This window comes from Salvelinus alpinus, chromosome 6 (genome assembly GCF_045679555.1).
Source record: "Salvelinus alpinus chromosome 6, SLU_Salpinus.1, whole genome shotgun sequence".
Taxonomy (NCBI): Eukaryota; Metazoa; Chordata; class Actinopteri; order Salmoniformes; family Salmonidae; genus Salvelinus; species Salvelinus alpinus.
Window position 1 is genome coordinate 3,432,073 of NC_092091.1, and position 22,492 is coordinate 3,454,564.

Sequence of the window (22,492 nt, forward strand, 5' to 3'; positions counted from 1 at the left end):
TCTAGTGTTAACATTATAGACACGGACCAGCAACCTGAGTCTAGTGTTAACATTATAGATGGACCAGCAATCTGAGTCTAGTGTTAACATTATAGATGGACCAGCAACCTGAGTCTAGTGTTAACATTATAGACACGGACCAGCAACCTGAGTCTAGTGTTAACATTATAGACACGGACCAGCAACCTGAGTCTAGTGTTAACATTATAGACACGGACCAGCAACCTGAGTCTAGTGTTAACATTATAGACACGGACCAGCAACCTGAGTCTAGTGTTAACATTATAGACACGGACCAGCAACCTGAGTCTAGTGTTAACATTATAGACACGGACCAGCAACCTGAGTCTACTGTTAACATTATAGATGGACCAGCAACCTGAGTCTAGTGTTAACATTATAGACACGGACCAGCAACCTGAGTCTAGAGTAAACATTATAGATGGACCAGCAACCTGAGTCTAGTGTTAACATTATAGACACGGACCAGCAACCTGAGTCTAGTGTTAACATTATAGACATGGACCAGTAACCTGAGTCTAGTGTTAACATTATAGACATGGACCAGCAACCTGAGTCTAGTGTTAACATTATAGATGGACCAGCAACCTGAGTCTAGTGTTAACATTATAGACACGGACCAGCAACCTGAGTCTAGTGTTAACATTATAGAAACGGACCAGCAACCTGAGTCTAGTGTTAACATTATAGACACGGACCAGTAACCTGAGTCTAGTGTTAACATTATAGACACGGACCAGCAACCTGAGTCTAGTGTTAACATTATAGAAACGGACCAGCAACCTGAGTCTAGTGTTAACATTATAGACACGGACCAGCAACCTGAGTCTAGTGTTAACATTATAGACACGGACCAGCAACCTGAGTCTAGTGTTAACATTATAGACACGGACCAGCAACCTGAGTCTAGTGTTAACATTATAGACACGGACCAGCAACCTGAGTCTAGTGTTAACATTATAGACACGGACCAGCAACCTGAGTCTAGTGTTAACATTATAGACACGGACCAGCAACCTGAGTCTAGTGTTAACATTATAGACACGGACCAGCAACCTGAGTCTAGTGTTAACATTATAGACACGGACCAGCAACCTGAGTCTAGTGTTAACATTATAGACACGGACCAGCAACCTGAGTCTAGTGTTAACATTATAGACATGGACCAGCAACCTGAGTCTAGTGTTAACATTATAGATGGACCAGCAACCTGAGTCTAGTGTTAACATTATAGACATGGACCAGCAACCTGAGTCTAGTGTTAACATTATAGACACGGACCAGCAACCTGAGTCTAGTGTTAACATTATAGACACGGACCAGCAACCTGAGTCTAGTGTTAACATTATAGATGGACCAGCAACCTGAGTCTAGTGTTAACATTATAGATGGACCAGCAACCTGAGTCTAGTGTTAACATTATAGACACGGACCAGCAACCTGAGTCTAGTGTTAACATTATAGACACGGACCAGCAACCTGAGTCTAGTGTTAACATTATAGATGGACCAGCAACCTGAGTCTAGTGTTAACATTATAGATGGACCAGCAACCTGAGTCTAGTGTTAACATTATAGACACGGACCAGCAACCTGAGTCTAGTGTTAACATTATAGATGGACCAGCAATCTGAGTCTAGTGTTAACATTATAGATGGACCAGCAACCTGAGTCTAGTGTTAACATTATAGACACGGACCAGCAACCTGAGTCTAGTGTTAACATTATAGACACGGACCAGCAACCTGAGTCTAGTGTTAACATTATAGACACGGACCAGTAACCTGAGTCTAGTGTTAACATTATAGACACGGACCAGCAACCTGAGTCTAGTGTTAACATTATAGACACGGACCAGCAACCTGAGTCTAGTGTTAACATTATAGACATGGACCAGCAACCTGAGTCTAGTGTTAACATTATAGATGGACCAGCAACCTGAGTCTAGTGTTAACATTATAGACATGGACCAGCAACCTGAGTCTAGTGTTAACATTATAGATGGACCAGCAACCTGAGTCTAGTGTTAACATTATAGACACGGACCAGCAACCTGAGTCTAGTGTTAACATTATAGATGGACCAGCAACCTGAGTCTAGTGTTAACATTATAGACACGGACCAGCAACCTGAGTCTAGTGTTAACATTATAGATGGACCAGCAACCTGAGTCTAGTGTTAACATTATAGATGGACCAGCAACCTGAGTCTAGTGTTAACATTATAGACACGGACCAGCAACCTGAGTCTAGTGTTAACATTATAGATGGACCAGCAATCTGAGTCTAGTGTTAACATTATAGATGGACCAGCAACCTGAGTCTAGTGTTAACATTATAGACACGGACCAGCAACCTGAGTCTAGTGTTAACATTATAGATGGACCAGCAACCTGAGTCTAGTGTTAACATTATAGACACGGACCAGCAACCTGAGTCTAGTGTTAACATTATAGACACGGACCAGCAACCTGAGTCTAGTGTTAACATTATAGACACGGACCAGCAACCTGAGTCTAGTGTTAACATTATAGATGGACCAGCAACCTGAGTCTAGTGTTAACATTATAGATGGACCAGCAACCTGAGTCTAGTGTTAACATTATAGACACGGACCAGCAACCTGAGTCTAGTGTTAACATTATAGATGGACCAGCAATCTGAGTCTAGTGTTAACATTATAGATGGACCAGCAACCTGAGTCTAGTGTTAACATTATAGACACGGACCAGCAACCTGAGTCTAGTGTTAACATTATAGACACGGACCAGCAACCTGAGTCTAGTGTTAACATTATAGACACGGACCAGCAACCTGAGTCTAGTGTTAACATTATAGACACGGACCAGCAACCTGAGTCTAGTGTTAACATTATAGACACGGACCAGCAACCTGAGTCTAGTGTTAACATTATAGACACGGACCAGCAACCTGAGTCTACTGTTAACATTATAGATGGACCAGCAACCTGAGTCTAGTGTTAACATTATAGACACGGACCAGCAACCTGAGTCTAGAGTAAACATTATAGATGGACCAGCAACCTGAGTCTAGTGTTAACATTATAGACACGGACCAGCAACCTGAGTCTAGTGTTAACATTATAGACACGGACCAGTAACCTGAGTCTAGTGTTAACATTATAGACACGGACCAGCAACCTGAGTCTAGTGTTAACATTATAGACATGGACCAGCAACCTGAGTCTAGTGTTAACATTATAGATGGACCAGCAACCTGAGTCTAGTGTTAACATTATAGACACGGACCAGCAACCTGAGTCTAGTGTTAACATTATAGACACGGACCAGCAACCTGAGTCTAGTGTTAACATTATAGACATGGACCAGCAACCTGAGTCTAGTGTTAACATTATAGACACGGACCAGCAACCTGAGTCTAGTGTTAACATTATAGACACGGACCAGCAACCTGAGTCTAGTGTTAACATTATAGACACGGACCAGCAACCTGAGTCTAGTGTTAACATTATAGACACGGACCAGTAACCTGAGTCTAGTGTTAACATTATAGACACGGACCAGCAACCTGAGTCTAGTGTTAACATTATAGACACGGACCAGCAACCTGAGTCTAGTGTTAACATTATAGACATGGACCAGCAACCTGAGTCTAGTGTTAACATTATAGATGGACCAGCAACCTGAGTCTAGTGTTAACATTATAGACATGGACCAGCAACCTGAGTCTAGTGTTAACATTATAGATGGACCAGCAACCTGAGTCTAGTGTTAACATTATAGACACGGACCAGCAACCTGAGTCTAGTGTTAACATTATAGATGGACCAGCAACCTGAGTCTAGTGTTAACATTATAGACACGGACCAGCAACCTGAGTCTAGTGTTAACATTATAGATGGACCAGCAACCTGAGTCTAGTGTTAACATTATAGATGGACCAGCAACCTGAGTCTAGTGTTAACATTATAGACACGGACCAGCAACCTGAGTCTAGTGTTAACATTATAGATGGACCAGCAATCTGAGTCTAGTGTTAACATTATAGATGGACCAGCAACCTGAGTCTAGTGTTAACATTATAGACACGGACCAGCAACCTGAGTCTAGTGTTAACATTATAGATGGACCAGCAACCTGAGTCTAGTGTTAACATTATAGACACGGACCAGCAACCTGAGTCTAGTGTTAACATTATAGACACGGACCAGCAACCTGAGTCTACTGTTAACATTATAGATGGACCAGCAACCTGAGTCTAGTGTTAACATTATAGACACGGACCAGCAACCTGAGTCTAGTGTTAACATTATAGACACGGACCAGCAACCTGAGTCTAGTGTTAACATTATAGACACGGACCAGTAACCTGAGTCTAGTGTTAACATTATAGATGGACCAGCAACCTGAGTCTAGTGTTAACATTATAGACTCGGACCAGCAACCTGAGTCTAGTGTTAACATTATAGATGGACCAGCAACCTGAGTCTAGTGTTAACATTATAGACACGGACCAGCAACCTGAGTCTAGTGTTAACATTATAGACACGGACCAGCAACCTGAGTCTAGTGTTAACATTATAGACACGGACCAGTAACCTGAGTCTAGTGTTAACATTATAGACACGGACCAGCAACCTGAGTCTAGTGTTAACATTATAGACACGGACCAGCAACCTGAGTCTAGTGTTAACATTATAGACATGGACCAGCAACCTGAGTCTAGTGTTAACATTATAGATGGACCAGCAACCTGAGTCTAGTGTTAACATTATAGACATGGACCAGCAACCTGAGTCTAGTGTTAACATTATAGATGGACCAGCAACCTGAGTCTAGTGTTAACATTATAGACACGGACCAGCAACCTGAGTCTAGTGTTAACATTATAGATGGACCAGCAACCTGAGTCTAGTGTTAACATTATAGACACGGACCAGCAACCTGAGTCTAGTGTTAACATTATAGATGGACCAGCAACCTGAGTCTAGTGTTAACATTATAGATGGACCAGCAACCTGAGTCTAGTGTTAACATTATAGACACGGACCAGCAACCTGAGTCTAGTGTTAACATTATAGATGGACCAGCAATCTGAGTCTAGTGTTAACATTATAGATGGACCAGCAACCTGAGTCTAGTGTTAACATTATAGACACGGACCAGCAACCTGAGTCTAGTGTTAACATTATAGATGGACCAGCAACCTGAGTCTAGTGTTAACATTATAGACACGGACCAGCAACCTGAGTCTAGTGTTAACATTATAGACACGGACCAGCAACCTGAGTCTACTGTTAACATTATAGATGGACCAGCAACCTGAGTCTAGTGTTAACATTATAGACACGGACCAGCAACCTGAGTCTAGTGTTAACATTATAGACACGGACCAGCAACCTGAGTCTAGTGTTAACATTATAGACACGGACCAGTAACCTGAGTCTAGTGTTAACATTATAGATGGACCAGCAACCTGAGTCTAGTGTTAACATTATAGACTCGGACCAGCAACCTGAGTCTAGTGTTAACATTATAGATGGACCAGCAACCTGAGTCTAGTGTTAACATTATAGACACGGACCAGCAACCTGAGTCTAGTGTTAACATTATAGACACGGACCAGCAACCTGAGTCTAGTGTTAACATTATAGACACGGACCAGCAACCTGAGTCTAGTGTTAACATTATAGACACGGACCAGCAACCTGAGTCTAGTGTTAACATTATAGACACGGACCAGCAACCTGAGTCTAGTGTTAAGTTAGATATGGACCAGCAACCTGAGTCTAGTGTTAAGTTAGACAAGGAGAGAAATGAAAAAGCTACATCAAGACAAACCAACTGGGCAGTGAAGATCTTTCTGGAATGGCTGTCAGACAAGGGGATAAACATCGATCTGGCAACTGTTTCAAAACAGGAGAAGGGTAATATTCTCTGGAGTTTCTACGCCACCTGCTGAATAAGGTTTGATTTGGAGTTGCACTTTGACCAAAGAGGCAATGAAGGAAATCGCAAACCGAAGCCAGACTCGTTCGTGATAAAAAGAAGACAAAAATGAAGAAACTAAGAACCACAAAGAATCCACTGGAAAAAAGACAGAGAGAATGGTTGTGGCTGAATGTATGAGAACCTATGGGAACGAGCTTTAAATCAAATCAAATCTAATTGTATTGGTCACATACACATGGTTAGCAGATGTTAATCCGAGTGTAGCGAAATGTTTGTGCTTCTAGTTCCGACCGTGCAGTAATATCTAACAAGTAATCTAACAATTCCCCAACAACTACCTAAGACACACAAATCTAAAGGGGTGAATGAGAATATGTACATATAAATATATGGATGAGCGATGGCCGAGCGGCATAGGCAAGGTGCAGTAGATGGTATAGAGTACAGTATATACAGTGGGGAGAACAAGTATTTGATACACTGCCGATTTTGCAGGTTTTCCTACTTACAAAGCATGTAGAGGTCTGTAATTTCTATCATGGGTACACTTCAACTATGAGAGACGGAATCTAAAACAAAAATCCAGAAAATCACATTGTATGATTTTTAAGTAATTAATTTGCATTTTATTGCATGACATAAGTATTTGATACATCAGAAAAGCAGATCTTAATATTTGGTACAGAAACCTTTGTTTGCAATTACAGAGATCATACGTTTCCTGTAGTTCTTGACCAGGTTTGCACACACTGCAGCAGGGATTTTGGCCCACTCCTCCATACAGATCTTCTCCAGATCCTTCAGGTTTCGGGGCTGTCGCGGGGCTATACGGACTTTCAGCTCCCTCCAAAGATTTTCTATTGGGTTCAGGTCTGGAGACTGGCTAGGCCACTCCAGGACCTTGAGATGCTTCTTACGGCGCCACTCCTTAGTTGCCCTGGCTGTGTGTTTCGGGTCGTTGTCATGCTGGAAGACCCAGCCACGACCCATCTTCAATGCTCTTACTGAGGGAAGGAGGTTGTTGGCCAAGATCTCGCGATACATGGCCCCATCCATCCTCCCCTCAATACGGTGCAGTCATCCTGTACCCTTTGCAGAAAAGCATCCCCAAAGAATGATGTTTCCACCTCCATGCTTCACGGTTGGGATGGTGTTCTTGGGGTTGTACTCATCCTTCTTCTTCCTCCAAACACGGCGAGTGGAGTTTAGACCAAAAAGCTCTATTTTTGTCTCATCAGACCACATGACCTGCTCCCATTCCTCCTCTGGATCATCCAGATGGTCATTGGCAAACTTCAGACGGGCCTGGACATGCGCTGGCTTGAGCAGGTGGACCTTGCGTGCGCTGCAGGATTTTAATCCATGACGGTGTAGTGTGTTACTAATGGTTTTCTTTGAGACTGTGGTCCCAGCTCTCTTCAGGTCATTGACCAGGTCCTGCCGTGTAGTTCTGGGCTGATAACTCACCTTCCTCATGATCATTGATGCCCCACGAGGTGAGATCTTGCATGGAGCCCCAGACCGAGGGTGATTGACCGTCATCTTGAACTTCTTCCATTTTCTAATAATTGCGCCAACAGTTGTTGCCTTCTCACCAAGCTGCTTGCCTATTGTCCTGTAGCCCATCCCAGCCTGTTGCATGTCTACAATTTTATCCCTGATGTCCTTATACAGCTCTCTGGTCTTGGCCATTGTGGAGAGGTTGGAGTCTGTTTGATTGAGTGTGTGGACAGGTGTTTTTTATACAGGTAACGAGTTCAAACAGGTGCAGTTAATACAGGTAATGAGTGGAGAACAGGAGGGCTTCTTAAAGAAAAACTAACAGGTCTGTGAGAGCCGGAATTCTTACTGGTTGGTAGGTGATCAAATACTTATGTCATGCAATAAAATGCTAATTAATTACTTAAAAATCATACAATGTGATTTTCTGGATTTTTGTTTTAGATTCCGTCTCTCACAGTTGAAGTGTACCTATGATAAAAATTACAGACCTCTACATGCTTTGTAAGTAGGAAAACCTGCAAAATCGGCAGTGTATCAAATACTTGTTCTCCCCACTGTACATATGAGATGAGTAATGTAAGATATGTAGACATTATTAAAGTGGCATTATTTAAAGTGGCATTGTTTAAAGTGACTAGTGATCCATGTATTAAAGTGGCCAGTGATGGGGTCTCCATGTAGGCAGCAGCCTCTCTGAGTTAGTGATGGCTGTTTAGCAGTCTGATGGCCTTGAGATAGAAGCTCAGTCTCTCGGTCCCAGCTTTGATGCACCTGTACTGACCTCGCCTTCTGGATGATGACGGGGTGAACAGGCAGTGCTAGTAGTTTTGCTTTACATGGCAGTCAATACGAATAGAACTAGCGACCAGAGAACGTCTAACACGTCACTTGACAACCCGTGTTAACATCACGTTTTGTTGAAAAAATGGATGGTTTGGGAAATAATCTTGATTTTTAATGCTGGTCACCTGTTGTATAAAAGCAATAATACACTGGAGTCCATGTGTTATGACTATTTTATCATGGTTGTGGTGGTCTATGCCACTCGGCTATGACCACATCACAGACATGATACAAATGTCATGACACATGTATTATTGCTTAAGTATTGTAAAGTATTGCAAAGTATTGTATAGTATTGTACAGTATAATATTGTATATAATTATATTGTATAGTATTGTGTGGTATTGTATAGTATTGTATAGTATAATATTGTTTAGAATTGTATAGCATTGCATAGTATTGTGTAGTATTATATAGTATAATATTATATGGAATTGCATTGCATAGTACTGTGCAGTATTGTATAGTATTGTACAGTATAATATTGTATAGAATTGTATAGTAGTGCATAGTACTGTATAGTATTAAATAGTATAATATTGTATAGAAGTGTGCTGTATAGTATCGTGTAGTATTGTATAGTATAATATTATATAGAATCGCACTGTGTAGTATTGTATAGTATAATAGTGCATATAATTGTATAGTATTGCATAGTATTGTATAGCATTGTATAGAATTGTGTAGTCTTGCATAGTGTTGTATAGTATTGTATAGAATAATATGAATTGTATTGTATAGTATTGTGTAGTATTGTCTAGTATTGTATTGTATAGTATTGAATGAAATAATATTGTATAGATTTATATTGTATAGTATTGTATAGAATAATATTGTATAGTACTGTATTTTATTGTATAGTACTGTATTGTATTATATAGTATAATATGTATTACATAGTATAATATTGGATAGTATTGTATAGTATCGTATTGTGTTGTATAGCATTCAATTGTATAGTATTGTATTGTATTGTATAGTATTGCAGTGTATAGTATTGTATAGTGGTGTATAGTATTGTATTGCATTGCATATTAATGTATAGTATAGTATTGTATTGGATAGTAGTGTATAGTATTGTATAGTATTGTATTGTATAGTATTGTATAGTATAGTATTGCTAGATTACTTGTTAGATATTACTGCATGGTCGGAACTAGAAGCACAAGCATTTCGCTACACTCGCACAAACATCTGCTAACCATGTGTATGTGACCAATAAAATGTGATTTGATTTGATATTGTATAGTATTGTATTGTATTGTATTGTATTGTATTGTATTGTATTGTATAGTATAGTATTGTATTGTATATTATTGCCTAGTATTGTATTGTATAGTGTAGTATAGTATAGTATTGTATAGTATTGCGGTGTATAGTATTGTATAGTATTGTATTGCATAGTATTGTACAGTATTGTATTGCATTGTATGGTATTGTATTGTATAGTATCGTGTAGTATTGTATTGTACAGTGTTGCATAGTATTGTATTGTATAGTATTGTATAGCATTGTCATGTATAGTATTGTATAGTATTGCATTGTATAGTAGTGTAAAGAATTATATTGTGTTGTATTGTATAGTATTGTATAGCAGTGTATAGTATTGTATTGCATTGTATTGCATTGTATTGTATAGTATTGTGTAGTATTGTATAGTATTGTATAGTATTGTATTGCATTGTATTGTATAGTATTGTGTAGTATTGTATTGTATTGTATAGTATTGTGTAGTATTGTATTGCATTGTATTGCATTGCATTGTATAGTATTGTGTAGTATTGTATAGTATAGTATTGTATAGTATTGTATTGCATTGTATAGTATTGTATAGTATTGTATGGGTTGATTCTGCTCACCATACTACTGTTGAGGTTCTTGTCGACCTTGCAGAAGGTGTGAGGGGGCGTCTCCCCTTTGCCCGGGATGATGATGCAGACATCTGTGACAGCCAATGACGTGTGAGGCTGGCTCTGCGGGGAGCGGCGATAGGTGATGTAGATGCGCTGGGAGGAGGAGCTACTTATGTTGGCAGGGCGACCAGAGGGCGTGGTTTGGACGATGTGACAGCCAGGCTTCAGCTTCTCCTTCCACTCATACAGAACCCTGAGAGGAGACAGAGGAGGAAATGTTAGGACTGATTCACAATACACACCAAGCCAAGCCTAGCCAAGCCTAGCCAAGCCAAGCCTAGCCAAGCCTAGCCTAGCCTAGCCAAGCCTAGCCTAGCCAAGCCTAGCCAAGCCAAGCCTAGCCAAGCCTAGCCAAGCCTAGCCTAGCCTAGCCAAGCCTAGCCAAGCCTAGCCTAGCCTAGCCTAGCCTAGCCAAGCCTAGCCTAGCCTAGCCAAGCCTAGCCAAGCCTAGCCTAGCCAAGCCTAGCCAAGCCAAGCCTAGCCAAGCCTAGCCTAGCCTAGCCTAGCCAAGCCTAGCCTAGCCAAGCCTAGCCTAGCCAAGCCTAGCCAAGCCTAGCCAAGCCTAGCCAAGCCTAGCCTAGCCAAGCCTAGCCTAGCCAAGCCTAGCCAAGCCTAGCCAAGCCTAGCCAAGCCAAGCCTAGCTGTACTGGCCTGGATTGGTTTCTCATACCCCATTGGATGCTACCTTTGGATTGGGACACAACCATTGTTGTTGGACAGAAAATATCTGAGCCAGCACTGTACAGTTGAGGTCGGCATGATAGAGGCATCACTGTACAGTTGAGGTCGGCATGATAGAGGCATCACTGTACAGTTGAGGTCGGCATGATAGAGGCAGCACGGTACAGTTGAGGTCGCCATGATAGAGGCAGCACTGTACAGTTGAGGTCGCCATGATAGAGCCATCACTGTACAGTTGAGGTCGCCATGATAGAGGCATCACTGTACAGTTGAGGTCGCCATGATAAAGCCAGCACTGTACAGTTGAGGTCGCCATGATAGAGGCATCACTGTACAGTTGAGGTCGCCATGATAGAGGCATCACTGTACAGTTGAGGTCGCCATGATAGAGGCATCACTGTACAGTTGAGGTCGCCATGATAGAGCCATCACTGTACAGTTGAGGTCGCCATGATAGAGGCAGCACTGTACAGTTGAGGTCACCATGATAGAGGCAGCACTGTACAGTTGAGGTCGGCATGATAGAGGCAGCACTGTACAGTTGAGGTCGCCATGATAGAGGCAGCACTGTACAGTTGAGGTCGCCATGATAGAGGCAGCACCATGATAGAGGCAGCACCATGATAGAGGCAGCACCATGATAGAGCCAGCACCATGATAGAGGCAGCACCATGATAGAGGCAGCACTATGATAGAGCCAGCACCATGATAGAGCCAGCACCATGATAGAGGCAGCACCATGATAGAGGCAGCACTATGATAGAGCCAGCACCATGATAGAGGCAGCACCATGATAGAGCCAGCACCATGATAGAGGCAGCACCATGATAGAGGCAGCACCATGATAGAGCCAGCACCATGATAGAGGCAGCACCATGATAGAGGCAGCACCATGATAGAGGCAGCACCATGATAGAGGCAGCACCATGATAGAGGCAGCACCATGATAGAGGAAGCACCATGATAGAGCCAGCACCATGATAGAGGCAGCACCATGATAGAGGCAGCACCATGATAGAGGCAGCACCATGATAGAGGCAGCACCATGATAGAGCCAGCACCATGATAGAGGCAGCACCATGATAGAGGCAGCACCATGATAGAGCCAGCACCATGATAGAGGCAGCACCATGATAGAGGCAGCACCATGATAGAGGCAGCACCATGATAGAGGCAGCACCATGATAGAGGCAGCACCATGATAGAGGCAGCACCATGATAGAGGCAGCACCATGATAGAGGCAGCACTATGATAGAGCCAGCACCATGATAGAGGCAGCACCATGATAGAGCCAGCACCATGATAGAGGCAGCACCATGATAGAGGCAGCACTATGATAGAGCCAGCACCATGATAGAGCCAGCACCATGATAGAGGCAGCACCATGATAGAGGCAGCACTATGATAGAGCCAGCACCATGATAGAGGCAGCACCATGATAGAGCCAGCACCATGATAGAGGCAGCACCATGATAGAGGCAGCACCATGATAGAGCCAGCACCATGATAGAGGCAGCACCATGATAGAGGCAGCACCATGATAGAGGCAGCACCATGATAGAGGCAGCACCATGATAGAGGCAGCACCATGATAGAGGAAGCACCATGATAGAGCCAGCACCATGATAGAGGCAGCACCATGATAGAGGCAGCACCATGATAGAGGCAGCACCATGATAGAGGCAGCACCATGATAGAGCCAGCACCATGATAGAGCCAGCACCATGATAGAGGCAGCACCATGATAGAGCCAGCACCATGATAGAGGCAGCACCATGATAGAGGCAGCACCATGATAGAGGCAGCACCATGATAGAGGCAGCACCATGATAGAGGCAGCACCATGATAGAGGCAGCACCACGATAGAGGCAGCACCACGATAGAGGCAGCACCATGATAGAGGCAGCACCATGATAGAGGCAGCACCATGATAGAGGCAGCACCATGATAGAGGCAGCACCATGATAGAGGCAGCACCACGATAGAGGCAGCACCACGATAGAGCCAGCACCATGATAGAGGCAGCACCATGATAGAGCCAGCACCACGATAGAGCCAGCACCATGATAGAGCCAGCACCATGATAGAGCCAGCACCATGATAGAGGCAGCACCACGATAGAGGCAGCACCACGATAGAGCCAGCACCACGATAGAGCCAGCACCATGATAGAGCCAGCACCATGATAGAGGCAGCACTGTACAGTTGTACAGTTGGGGTCGGTATGATAGAGGGAAAAGGCTTTTAGTGTGTTTACATAGTAAACAATATCCCACAACGTGTTGTTTTCCTTTGAAACAATTAATAGACAAATGATCTCATTTACTACTAAGCACATAGACATCAGAGTTGAGCCTTGATTATGGTAAATCACGTTCGATAGACAGCGAAAGAAGATTACTGGACGACTGACACAAGAAAGCATATGTACTGACCTTAGGTCTACACTAGGAGATGGGATTAGGGTTGTTTTGGGTGAGATTATAGGCCAGTGACCCGGGGAAGAACTGGTCCTAGGTCAGATCTAATGGAATAGGTGATTGAGTGCTGTAGTGTGTGTTTTGGGTAAGTGACAGCATAAGCACTGTTCCTAGACCAGTCTTAGGAAAATGGCATTAGTGGAGTGGTGTGGGTGATTGGCCAGTAACTGTTCCTAGGTCAGTCCTAGAAGTAAAATAGGGATTAGTGTAGTGTTATGATCACTGATCCTAGACCAGTCCTAGGAGTCTGTTATAGGATTAGTGTAGTGGTTGGTGTGAGTGACAGTTTAAGTACTGATCCTAGACCAGTCCTTCTAGAAAAAGGGGGATTAGTGTTATGCTGTGAATAACAGGATAAACACTGATCCTAGACCAGCCCTAGGAGGTTACGATAGGATTAGTGTAAATCACAGGATAAGAACTGATTTCAGGTCAGTCTTAGAAGGAACAGGGGATTAGTCTCCATCCCAAATAGCATCCTATTCCCTATTATAGTGCACTACTTTAGACCAGAGCCCTATTCCCTATATAGTGCACTACTTTAGACCAGAGCCCTATTCCCTATATAGTGCACTACTTTAGACCAGGGCCCTATGGAACCCTATTCCCTATATAGTACACTACTTTTGACCAGAGCCCATAGGAATGCTATTTGTGATTAGTGTAGTGTTTCTGTGAGTGACCATGTAAGAACTGTTCCTAGACCAGCATTTATAAAGGTAAAGAGTATTGTAGTGTTTGTGAGTAGCAGGAGAATGACTGACCCCAGATCAGTGAGAGGAGGTTTATCTCGGCCTCTCTTGTAGCAGAGGTAGATCTGAGGCCCTCTGAGACTGGCTCCGTTCAGCTCTGCAGACAGACCAGATGGGGTGGACTCTAAGCAGGTGTAACCCTGAGGAACCTAGGAATAATGATACATAAAGACAAATCATCACAACGATACATTCATAGTGCAGGTACAGGGTCGATGGGATGTGTGGTCCTGTGTGGCTCAGTTGGTAGAGTGTAGCACTTGCAATGCAAAGGATTGTGGGTTCAAATCCTGCTTGGGCCACCATATGAAAAAATCTATGTAGAGGTGACTGTATAAGTCAGAGGTCAGAGGTGACTGTATTAAGTCACTCTGGATAAGGAAGTGTCAGCTAACTGTCATAAATAATCCTCAGTTTAGTTGAAAAACATAGAACCTCAGGGGACAACATTTAATTTGCGGAGTGCTTTTCATTAAATGCAGAGATCACAAAGCTCCGTAACATCAACGACAACAATCACAAAGCTCCGTAACATCAACGACAACAATCACAAAGCTCCGTAACATCAAAGACAACAATCACAAAGCTCCGTAACATCAAAGACAACAATCACAAAGCTCCGTAACATCAAAGACAACAATCACAAAGCTCCGTAACATCAAAGACAACTATCACAAATGCTTTATGAAGGCTGAATGTTAGAGTTGAAACATTCTGGTAACTTTCCCAAACCAGGTTTACCAGAAATCCTTGAAGGAAGATCCCAGAATCAGGAGTGGATAAGTAGGAAGTCCAGAAACCAAGATCCCAGAATCAGGAGTGGATAAGTAGGAAGTCCAGAAACCAACCCAATCAGGATTTCTGGAAAACCTGGACCGGGAATTTTTTTACCTCGCAAAAAGCTAAAAGCTAAACAAAAAAAGGCTAGTAGTGTACTACAGTACCGTTTCCCCCAGTGAGCATATAACCACAGCTACGTCTGTGATGGGGGCCAGGGGCCGACCACCGGAGGCCGAGCGGGGAAAGCGACCAGGAACGTCGTCCAGCTGCAGTTCATCCTCTAAGGGCTTGGAGGAGTCCGTGAGCCCTGCTACCACAAAGTAGTCTGCTATGCGAGGACCTGTCTCCTCCATCATCAACCATAGGGCTAAAGAGAGAGAGAAGGGAGGGGAAGATGGGGAGAGAGGGAGAGAGGGAGACAGGGAATGGGAGTGAGGGGGAGAGGGAGGGAGGGAGAGGGAGGGAGGGAGAGGGAGAGAGAGAGGGGTGAAGGGAAGATGGGGAGGGAGGGAGGGAGAGGGAGGGAGAGGGAGAGAGGTGAGGGGAAGATGGGGAGGTGGTGAGAGAGGGAGAGAGTGAGGCAGGGAATGGGAGGGAGGGTTCAGGTTAGTTTATTTATAAAGAAATACAACTATGAAGTAGTTACATGAGTGTTGGGGAAGCAACTCTAAAATGTAGTTTACCAAGCTACCAGTTACTTCCTACTGGAAGAATTTAAACTACACTAAAGCTACCCTTTAGAAAAATATAGTTTAGTTAACTAAAGATACTTTGAAAAAGAAGTTCATTACATACAAACTACTTAGTGAAAAAGTATCATATCTAAACCTGTCATAGACATGTACAGGTCCCTTCAGGGTCACATGTTAACAGAACGTGTAACAATGTTTAAAGTGAGAATTATAGTCTAATGCCGAAAATATAAAGGTTATTATTGCCTACTTCACCCATGTTATATTTTGTTTTTGCAGAAAACGTAGTGTGTAGGTCCAGTAGTTAGCTACACCGCTACATGGTAACACAGTAGTGTGTAGTTCCAGTAGTTAGCTACACCGCTACATGGTAAAACAGTAGTGTGTAGTTCCAGTAGTTAGCTACACCGCTACATGGTAACACAGTAGTGTGTAGTTCCAGTAGTTAGCTACACCGCTACATGGTAACACAGTAGTGTGTAGGTCCAGTAGTTAGCTACACCGCTACATGGTAAAACAGTAGTGTGTAGTTCCAGTAGTTAGCTATACCGCTACATGGTAACACAGTAGTGTGTAGTTCCAGTAGTTAGCTACACCGCTACATGGTAAAACAGTAGTGTGTAGGTCCAGTAGTTAGCTACACCGCTACATGGTAAAACAGTAGTGTGTAGTTCCAGTAGTTAGCTACACCGCTACATGGTAAAACAGTAGTGTGTAGTTCCAGTAGTTAGCTGCACCGCTACATGGTAAAACAGTAGTGTGTAGGTCCAGTAGTTAGCTGCACCGCAACATGGTAAAACAGTAGTGTTTAGTTCCAGTAGCTAGCTACACCGCTACATGGTAAAACAGTAGTGTGTAGGTCCAGTAGTTAGCTGCACCGCTACATGGTAAAACAGTAGTGTGTAGGTCCAGTAGTTAGCTACACCGCTACATGGTAACACAGTAGTGTGTAGTTCCAGTAGTTAGCTACACCGCTACATGGTAAAACAGTAGTGTGTAGTTCCAATAGTTAGCTACACCGCTACATGGTAACACAGTAGTGTGTAGTTCCAGTAGTTAGCTACACCGCTACATGGTAACACAGTAGTGTGTAGGTCCAATAGTTAGCTACACCGCTACATGGTAACACAGTAGTGTGTAGGTCCAGTAGTTAGCTGCACCGCTACATGGTAAAACAGTAGTGTGTAGGTCCAGTAGTTAGCTGCACCGCTACATGGTAAAACAGTAGTGTTTAGTTCCAGTAGTTAGCTACACCGCTACATGGTAAAACAGTAGTGTGTAGGTCCAGTAGTTAGCTATACCGCTACATGGTAACACAGTAGTGTGTAGGTCCAGTAGTTAGCTATACCGCTACATGGTAAAACAGTAGTGTGTAGGTCCAGTAGTTAGCTGCACCGCTACATGGTAAAACAGTAGTGTGTAGGTCCAGTAGTTAGCTGCACCGCTACATGGTAAAACAGTAGTGTGTAGTTCCAGTAGTTAGCTACACCGCTACATGGTAAAACAGTAGTGTGTAGTTCCAGTAGTTAGCTACACCGCTACATGGTAACACAGTAGTGTGTAGTTCCAGTAGTTAGCTACACCGCTACATGGTAACACAGTAGTGTGTAGTTCCAGTAGTTAGCTACACCGCTACATGGTAACACAGTAGTGTGTAGTTCCAGTAGTTAGCTACACCGCTACATGGTAACACAGTAGTGTGTAGTTCCAGTAGTTAGCTACACCGCTACATGGTAAAACAGTAGTGTGTAGTTCCCTCCCTCCCCTCCCCTCCACTCCCTCCCCTCCACCTCCCTTTGCTGCCTCCCCCCCTCCCTCACCTCCCTCCCCTCCACCTCCCTTTGCTGCCCCCCTCCCTCCACTCCCCTCCCCTCCACCTCCCTTTGCTGCCACCCTCCCTCCCCCCTCCCTCCACTCCCTCCCCTCCACCTCCCTCTTTGCTGCCCCCCTCCCTCCACTCCCCTCCCCTCCACCTCCCTTTGCTGCCACCCTCCCTCCCCCCTCCCTCCCTCCACTCCCTCCCCTCCACCTCCCTCCCCTCCACCTCCCTTTGCTGCCACCCTCCCTCCCCCCTCCCTCCCCCCTCCCTCCCTCCACTCCCTCCCCTCCACCTCCCTCCCCTCCACCTCCCTCTTTGATGCCCCCCCCCCCCCCCCCCCTGCACCACACCATGAAAGTTCACAACTCTGAGTCACTCAGAAACTCCCCAGAACTCTCATTATGCAATTTTTCTGCAATTTCCACATTCATCTGGGATCTTTCATCAACAAGGACAGGCCAACTACGCACAACGGATTTCCTCCTGAACCAACCCGCTTCCAAAACAGAAATGAGTCTGAATTACGTGAGCAGAGCACGTAATTTAGTGTTGTAATCAGACCAGAAAGAGGAACTCCTCGGTAAAGTTGTCATAAAGACACGGTGACTGATTTCCTGTGAATTATTGCATAATTTCCCGATGTAGTGATTCATGAAAGTAGCATCCTCTGAATTAAAGCTTCCTTTAATTCATGTGTTCCACAGCCCACCCAACACTGCCAACCACCATCCATGACAACCCTGAGTCACATCCCACTGTCACGAAGAGTTATGCTGAACAAAAAAATAACGCAACATAAAATAATTTACTGACATACAGTTCAATAAGGAAATCAGTCAATTGAAATCAATTCATTAGACCCTAATCTATAGAATTCACATGACTGGGACGACAGATGTACACCTACAAGGTAGGGGTGTGGATCAGAAAACCAGTCAGTATCTGGTGTGACCACCATTTTCCTCATGCAGCGTGACACATCTCCTTCACATAGAGTTGATCAGGCTGTTGATTGGTGGCCTGTGGAATGTTGTTCCACTGCTCTTCAATGGCTGTGAAGTTGCTGGATATTGGTGGGAACTGGAACACGCTGTTGTACACATCAATCCAGAGCATCCCAAACATGCTCAATGGGTGACATGTCTGGTGAGTATGCAGGCCAAGAACTGGGAGATTTTCAGCTTCCAGGAATTGTGTACAGATCCTTGCGACATGGGGCCTTGCATTATCATGCTAAAACATGAGGTGATGGTGGCAGATGAATGGCACGACAATGGGCCTCAGGATCTCGTCACAGTATCTCTATGCATTCAAATTGCCATTGATAAAATGCAATTGCGTTTGTTGTCCGTAGCTTATGCCTGCCCACACCATAACCCCACCGCCACCATGAGGCTCTGTTCACAACGTTGACATCAACAAACCTCTCGCCCACAAGACGCCATCCACACTGTCTGCCATCTGCCCGGTACAGTTGAAACCGGGATTCATCCGTGAAGCGCGCACTTCTCCAGCGTGCCAGTGGCCATCGAAGGTGAGCATTTACCCACTGAAGTCTGTTACGACGCTGAACTGCAGTCAGGTCACGACCCTGGTGAGGACAACGAGCACGCAGATGAGCTTCCCTGGGACAGTTTCTGACAGTTTGTCCAGACATTCTTCGATTGTGCAAACCCACAGTTTCATCAGCTATCCGGGAGGCTGGTCTCAGACGATCGCGCAGGTGAAGAAACCAGATGTGGAGGTTCTGGGCTGAGGTGTTTACACTTGGCCTGCGTTTGTGACGCCGGTTGGACGTACTGCCAAAATCTCTAAAACGACGTTGAAGCTGGGCGGCTTATGGTAGAGAAATGAACATGAAATGTTCTGGCAATAGCTCTGGTGAACCTTCCAGCAGTCAGCATGGCAATTGCACACCCTCAAAACTTGAAACATCTGTGGCATCGTGTTGTGTGACAAAACTGCACATTTTAGTGGCCTTTTATTGTCCCCCAGCACAAGGTGCACCTGTGTGATGATCCTGCTGTTTAATCAGCTTCTTGATATGCCACACCTGTCAGGTGGATGGATTATCTTGGCAAAGGAGAAATACTCACTAACAGGGATGGAAACAGATTTGAGAGAAATAAGGTTTATCTGCGTATGGAACATTTCTGGGATCTTTTATTTCAGCTCATGAAACATGGGACCAACACTTTACATGTTGCGTTTTTATATTTTTGTTCAGTGTATTTCCTTATCCCAAATATTACAACAATTCTAGTGAATAGGCCTACCCTACCCCTAATCTCAGAGGCACCCAACCCTACCCCTAATCTCAAAAGCACCCATCCCTACCCTAATCTCAGAAGCACCCAGCCCTACCCTAATCTCAGAAGCACCCAGCCCTACCCTAATCTCAGAAGCACACATCCCTACCCTAATCTCAGAAGCACCCAGCCCTACCCTAATCTCAGAAGCACACATCCCTACCCCTAATCTCAGAAGCACACATCCCTACCCTAATCTCAGAAGCACCCATCCCTACCCTAATCTCAGAAGCACTAATCCCTACCCCTAATCTGCAGAACCAATGTTAAATCTGTCATATTGAGACTAACACGTAATAAAAGTCAGCCTTCTTTCAGCAGCCTGGGATGTCTGACTGATGGAGTTGAATGACAGTGAACAGGGCATCCCAGCTATCTGGTACCAGTGGTCTAAAAGCTGCATCAGCCATAGAAATAGAATGACTAGAATGAACCTTCCCATTCATCTCAACCTGATGTGAATGGGTGGACCAGTCACCATACTGTCAAATTGCGGCGTTTTAAGGAGCGTTTCCCCTTTTTTAGTCATTGACATTCTAGTAATCTCTGCACCCTGAACCAAATTATCAATGTTAAAAAGTGTGACAAGAGACTATTGTTCTAGTCATTGTACTTCTATGGCAGTACCAGAGCTGTGCTCGGGACCCTGGATTATAGGGACTCCTGTAAACACCTGGGGGGGGGGGGGGGGGGGCAGCAGAGGTGTAGGGAACAGGCCGATCTGGGAGGGAGGGAACAACAAAACATGTCACTATGTAGCATCTGGTCCCTCTTAGCCATGAAGCTAGGTAGGCAGGCAGGCAGACATCAGGCATACAGACAGACAGCCAGCCGCCAGGTAAGCAGACAGATAGGTAGACAGGCAAGCAGATTGACAGGCAAGCAGACAGACCTCAGTTACATCTCAGGCATACCACATAACATGCAGTGGATTCCTGGAATAGTTGTTGGGGGAGAAGGTCCATATCCAAATGTGTCTGTAATTAATCCTACTGGTGTGAGAACCTAACTGTTTTCCCTGGAAGCTTTCGAAACATTGTGGTTGAACATAAATTCCCGGGACTGCCATAAGAGATTATTACAGGCAGACTAAAGACATCTGTTTGACAGTGGAGTGATGGAGCACCACAATCCCAGGGAGAGAGAGAACAGAAGACACAGGTGAACCTGTGGCTTACCATCTATCAAAAACAAAGAGGCTGGGCCTAATTATAACCAATTATTACATATCTAACTTAATTTTAATTGTAAAATGATGTGTTAGCTTATGTCTAATAAGTTGTCTTCATAACGATGAATTGCAGGCAATATCACAGGACCAGAAAGGAGAGATAGATTGCTACAAAAGTAGCCTATCCCAGTCGGCCCTGATACAATGTATCAACCTACTAGTAAACAGAGTACACAAAACACGATGCATCTTAACAGTGGTGCCAGTGGCTGACACTAGGTCCAAAAAGGGTACGGGGAGTTCGTTCATTCATTGATGGGTTTGTATCACGGTGTGATTTTACCCAGTGACATTTGAACACTATAACAGGGATGACATAGAAGCATGATAATCGAAATGTATGCCCAGTCCACGTCAAAATAGGACCCATTTTCATTTAAACAACAACAGTGATCGATGCTTAGACATAATCAATATATAAGACAACCATAGAGAACACATCGTTTCAGACGAAAAATATATAAATAAATAAAATATAGCCTACAGAAGAGATTATCTCTAGAAATCAAAATGTTATAGCGGTCACAAAAAAACATGCATGTTCATCCAATGAAATGATGATGATCCTCTACTCACATACCAGGATCACACGACGATTGTTGTCAAACGCTTACTGAGCTGGACACTGTTTTTCTATCAAAATAAACCTACAATTTTAACGACAATTTATTCGCCATTTCTGTGGAATTATTTCCCCTTCTGTCGTATAAGAAATGAATAATGTGTCTCGGGTCGACCAAAATAATACGCATCCAACGAAATTAAATACACTTGCGCTTTATCCCAGACCCGTTATCCACGTGACCGCTCACAATTCACATGAACGCGCACGGACGTCATCGGTGACACGGAGGAAGATGGACGAGTAGAAGGATTATCGTGCATCTCTTCAGTCTGGGTACCAGACATTCCACTTCTTGACACTGCTTTTTCATTTGCCAAAGTGACTGGCCTTCCGGCAATTTCAACGTTCAACATGCAGCCGGATTTACGGTGCAGTTCCTGATTGGTACATCATTCATATTTTCAATGACAAGATCATAATTTGGCACAAATCGAGAATTCAAATTGTAAGAACAACAACAAACAATACCTGTTACGACCTGCTGCTGTAATTCCCTCGTGAGAAGACATTGTCAATGTAAAACAATGTTGTACAAAAGAATGTCCAGAGGACTTCGTAACGAGAGAGAGATAAATAATATGGAGAATATTAGCTTTCATTCGAGCTACGTTTGCTCCTGCTTCATTCCATTAATGACAGGAAAGAAAACGCGAAACTGGCACCTGTCGTCATTACTCGCACATTACGCTAATCATCATGAATCGTTTACATTTTTATAACTGCTTATGCTCGTTTCAGTTATATTATTTATCCATCCTCTATCTTATTAAAGAGATGGAGTCCGGGCAGGCTACTCTAGGAAACGTTATATTTAGGCCTATAGTATAATGCTAAAATAATATCTAATGAATTGACAAGGACAGTTTGAAGGGGAGAGTGTGGGGGAGCTATAGTATTACTAGAGACGTG

General features: G+C 43.8%; 1 protein-coding gene across 3 annotated transcripts in view; it reads right to left on the bottom strand.

Annotated features, from left to right (window-relative positions):
• dennd4a (DENN/MADD domain containing 4A) overlaps positions 1–21,777 on the bottom strand; it is an 80,489-nt gene extending 58,712 nt beyond the window's left edge. For 2 of the 3 annotated variants that reach the window (XM_071405150.1, XM_071405148.1), the window contains exons 1-4: positions 21,539–21,777; positions 15,072–15,274; positions 14,140–14,276; positions 10,159–10,405 (exon numbers count right to left, since the gene is read on the bottom strand). In XM_071405150.1, the coding sequence (XP_071261251.1) occupies positions 10,159–10,405; positions 14,140–14,276; positions 15,072–15,263 (576 nt within the window). In that variant the 5' untranslated portion in view covers positions 15,264–15,274; positions 21,539–21,777. Of the gene's footprint in view, positions 1–10,158; positions 10,406–14,139; positions 14,277–15,071; positions 15,275–21,534 lie in introns of all 3 variants that reach the window. The other variant, XM_071405149.1, reaches the window with a different exon arrangement.
• Between the last annotated feature and the right edge of the window lie 715 nt (positions 21,778–22,492).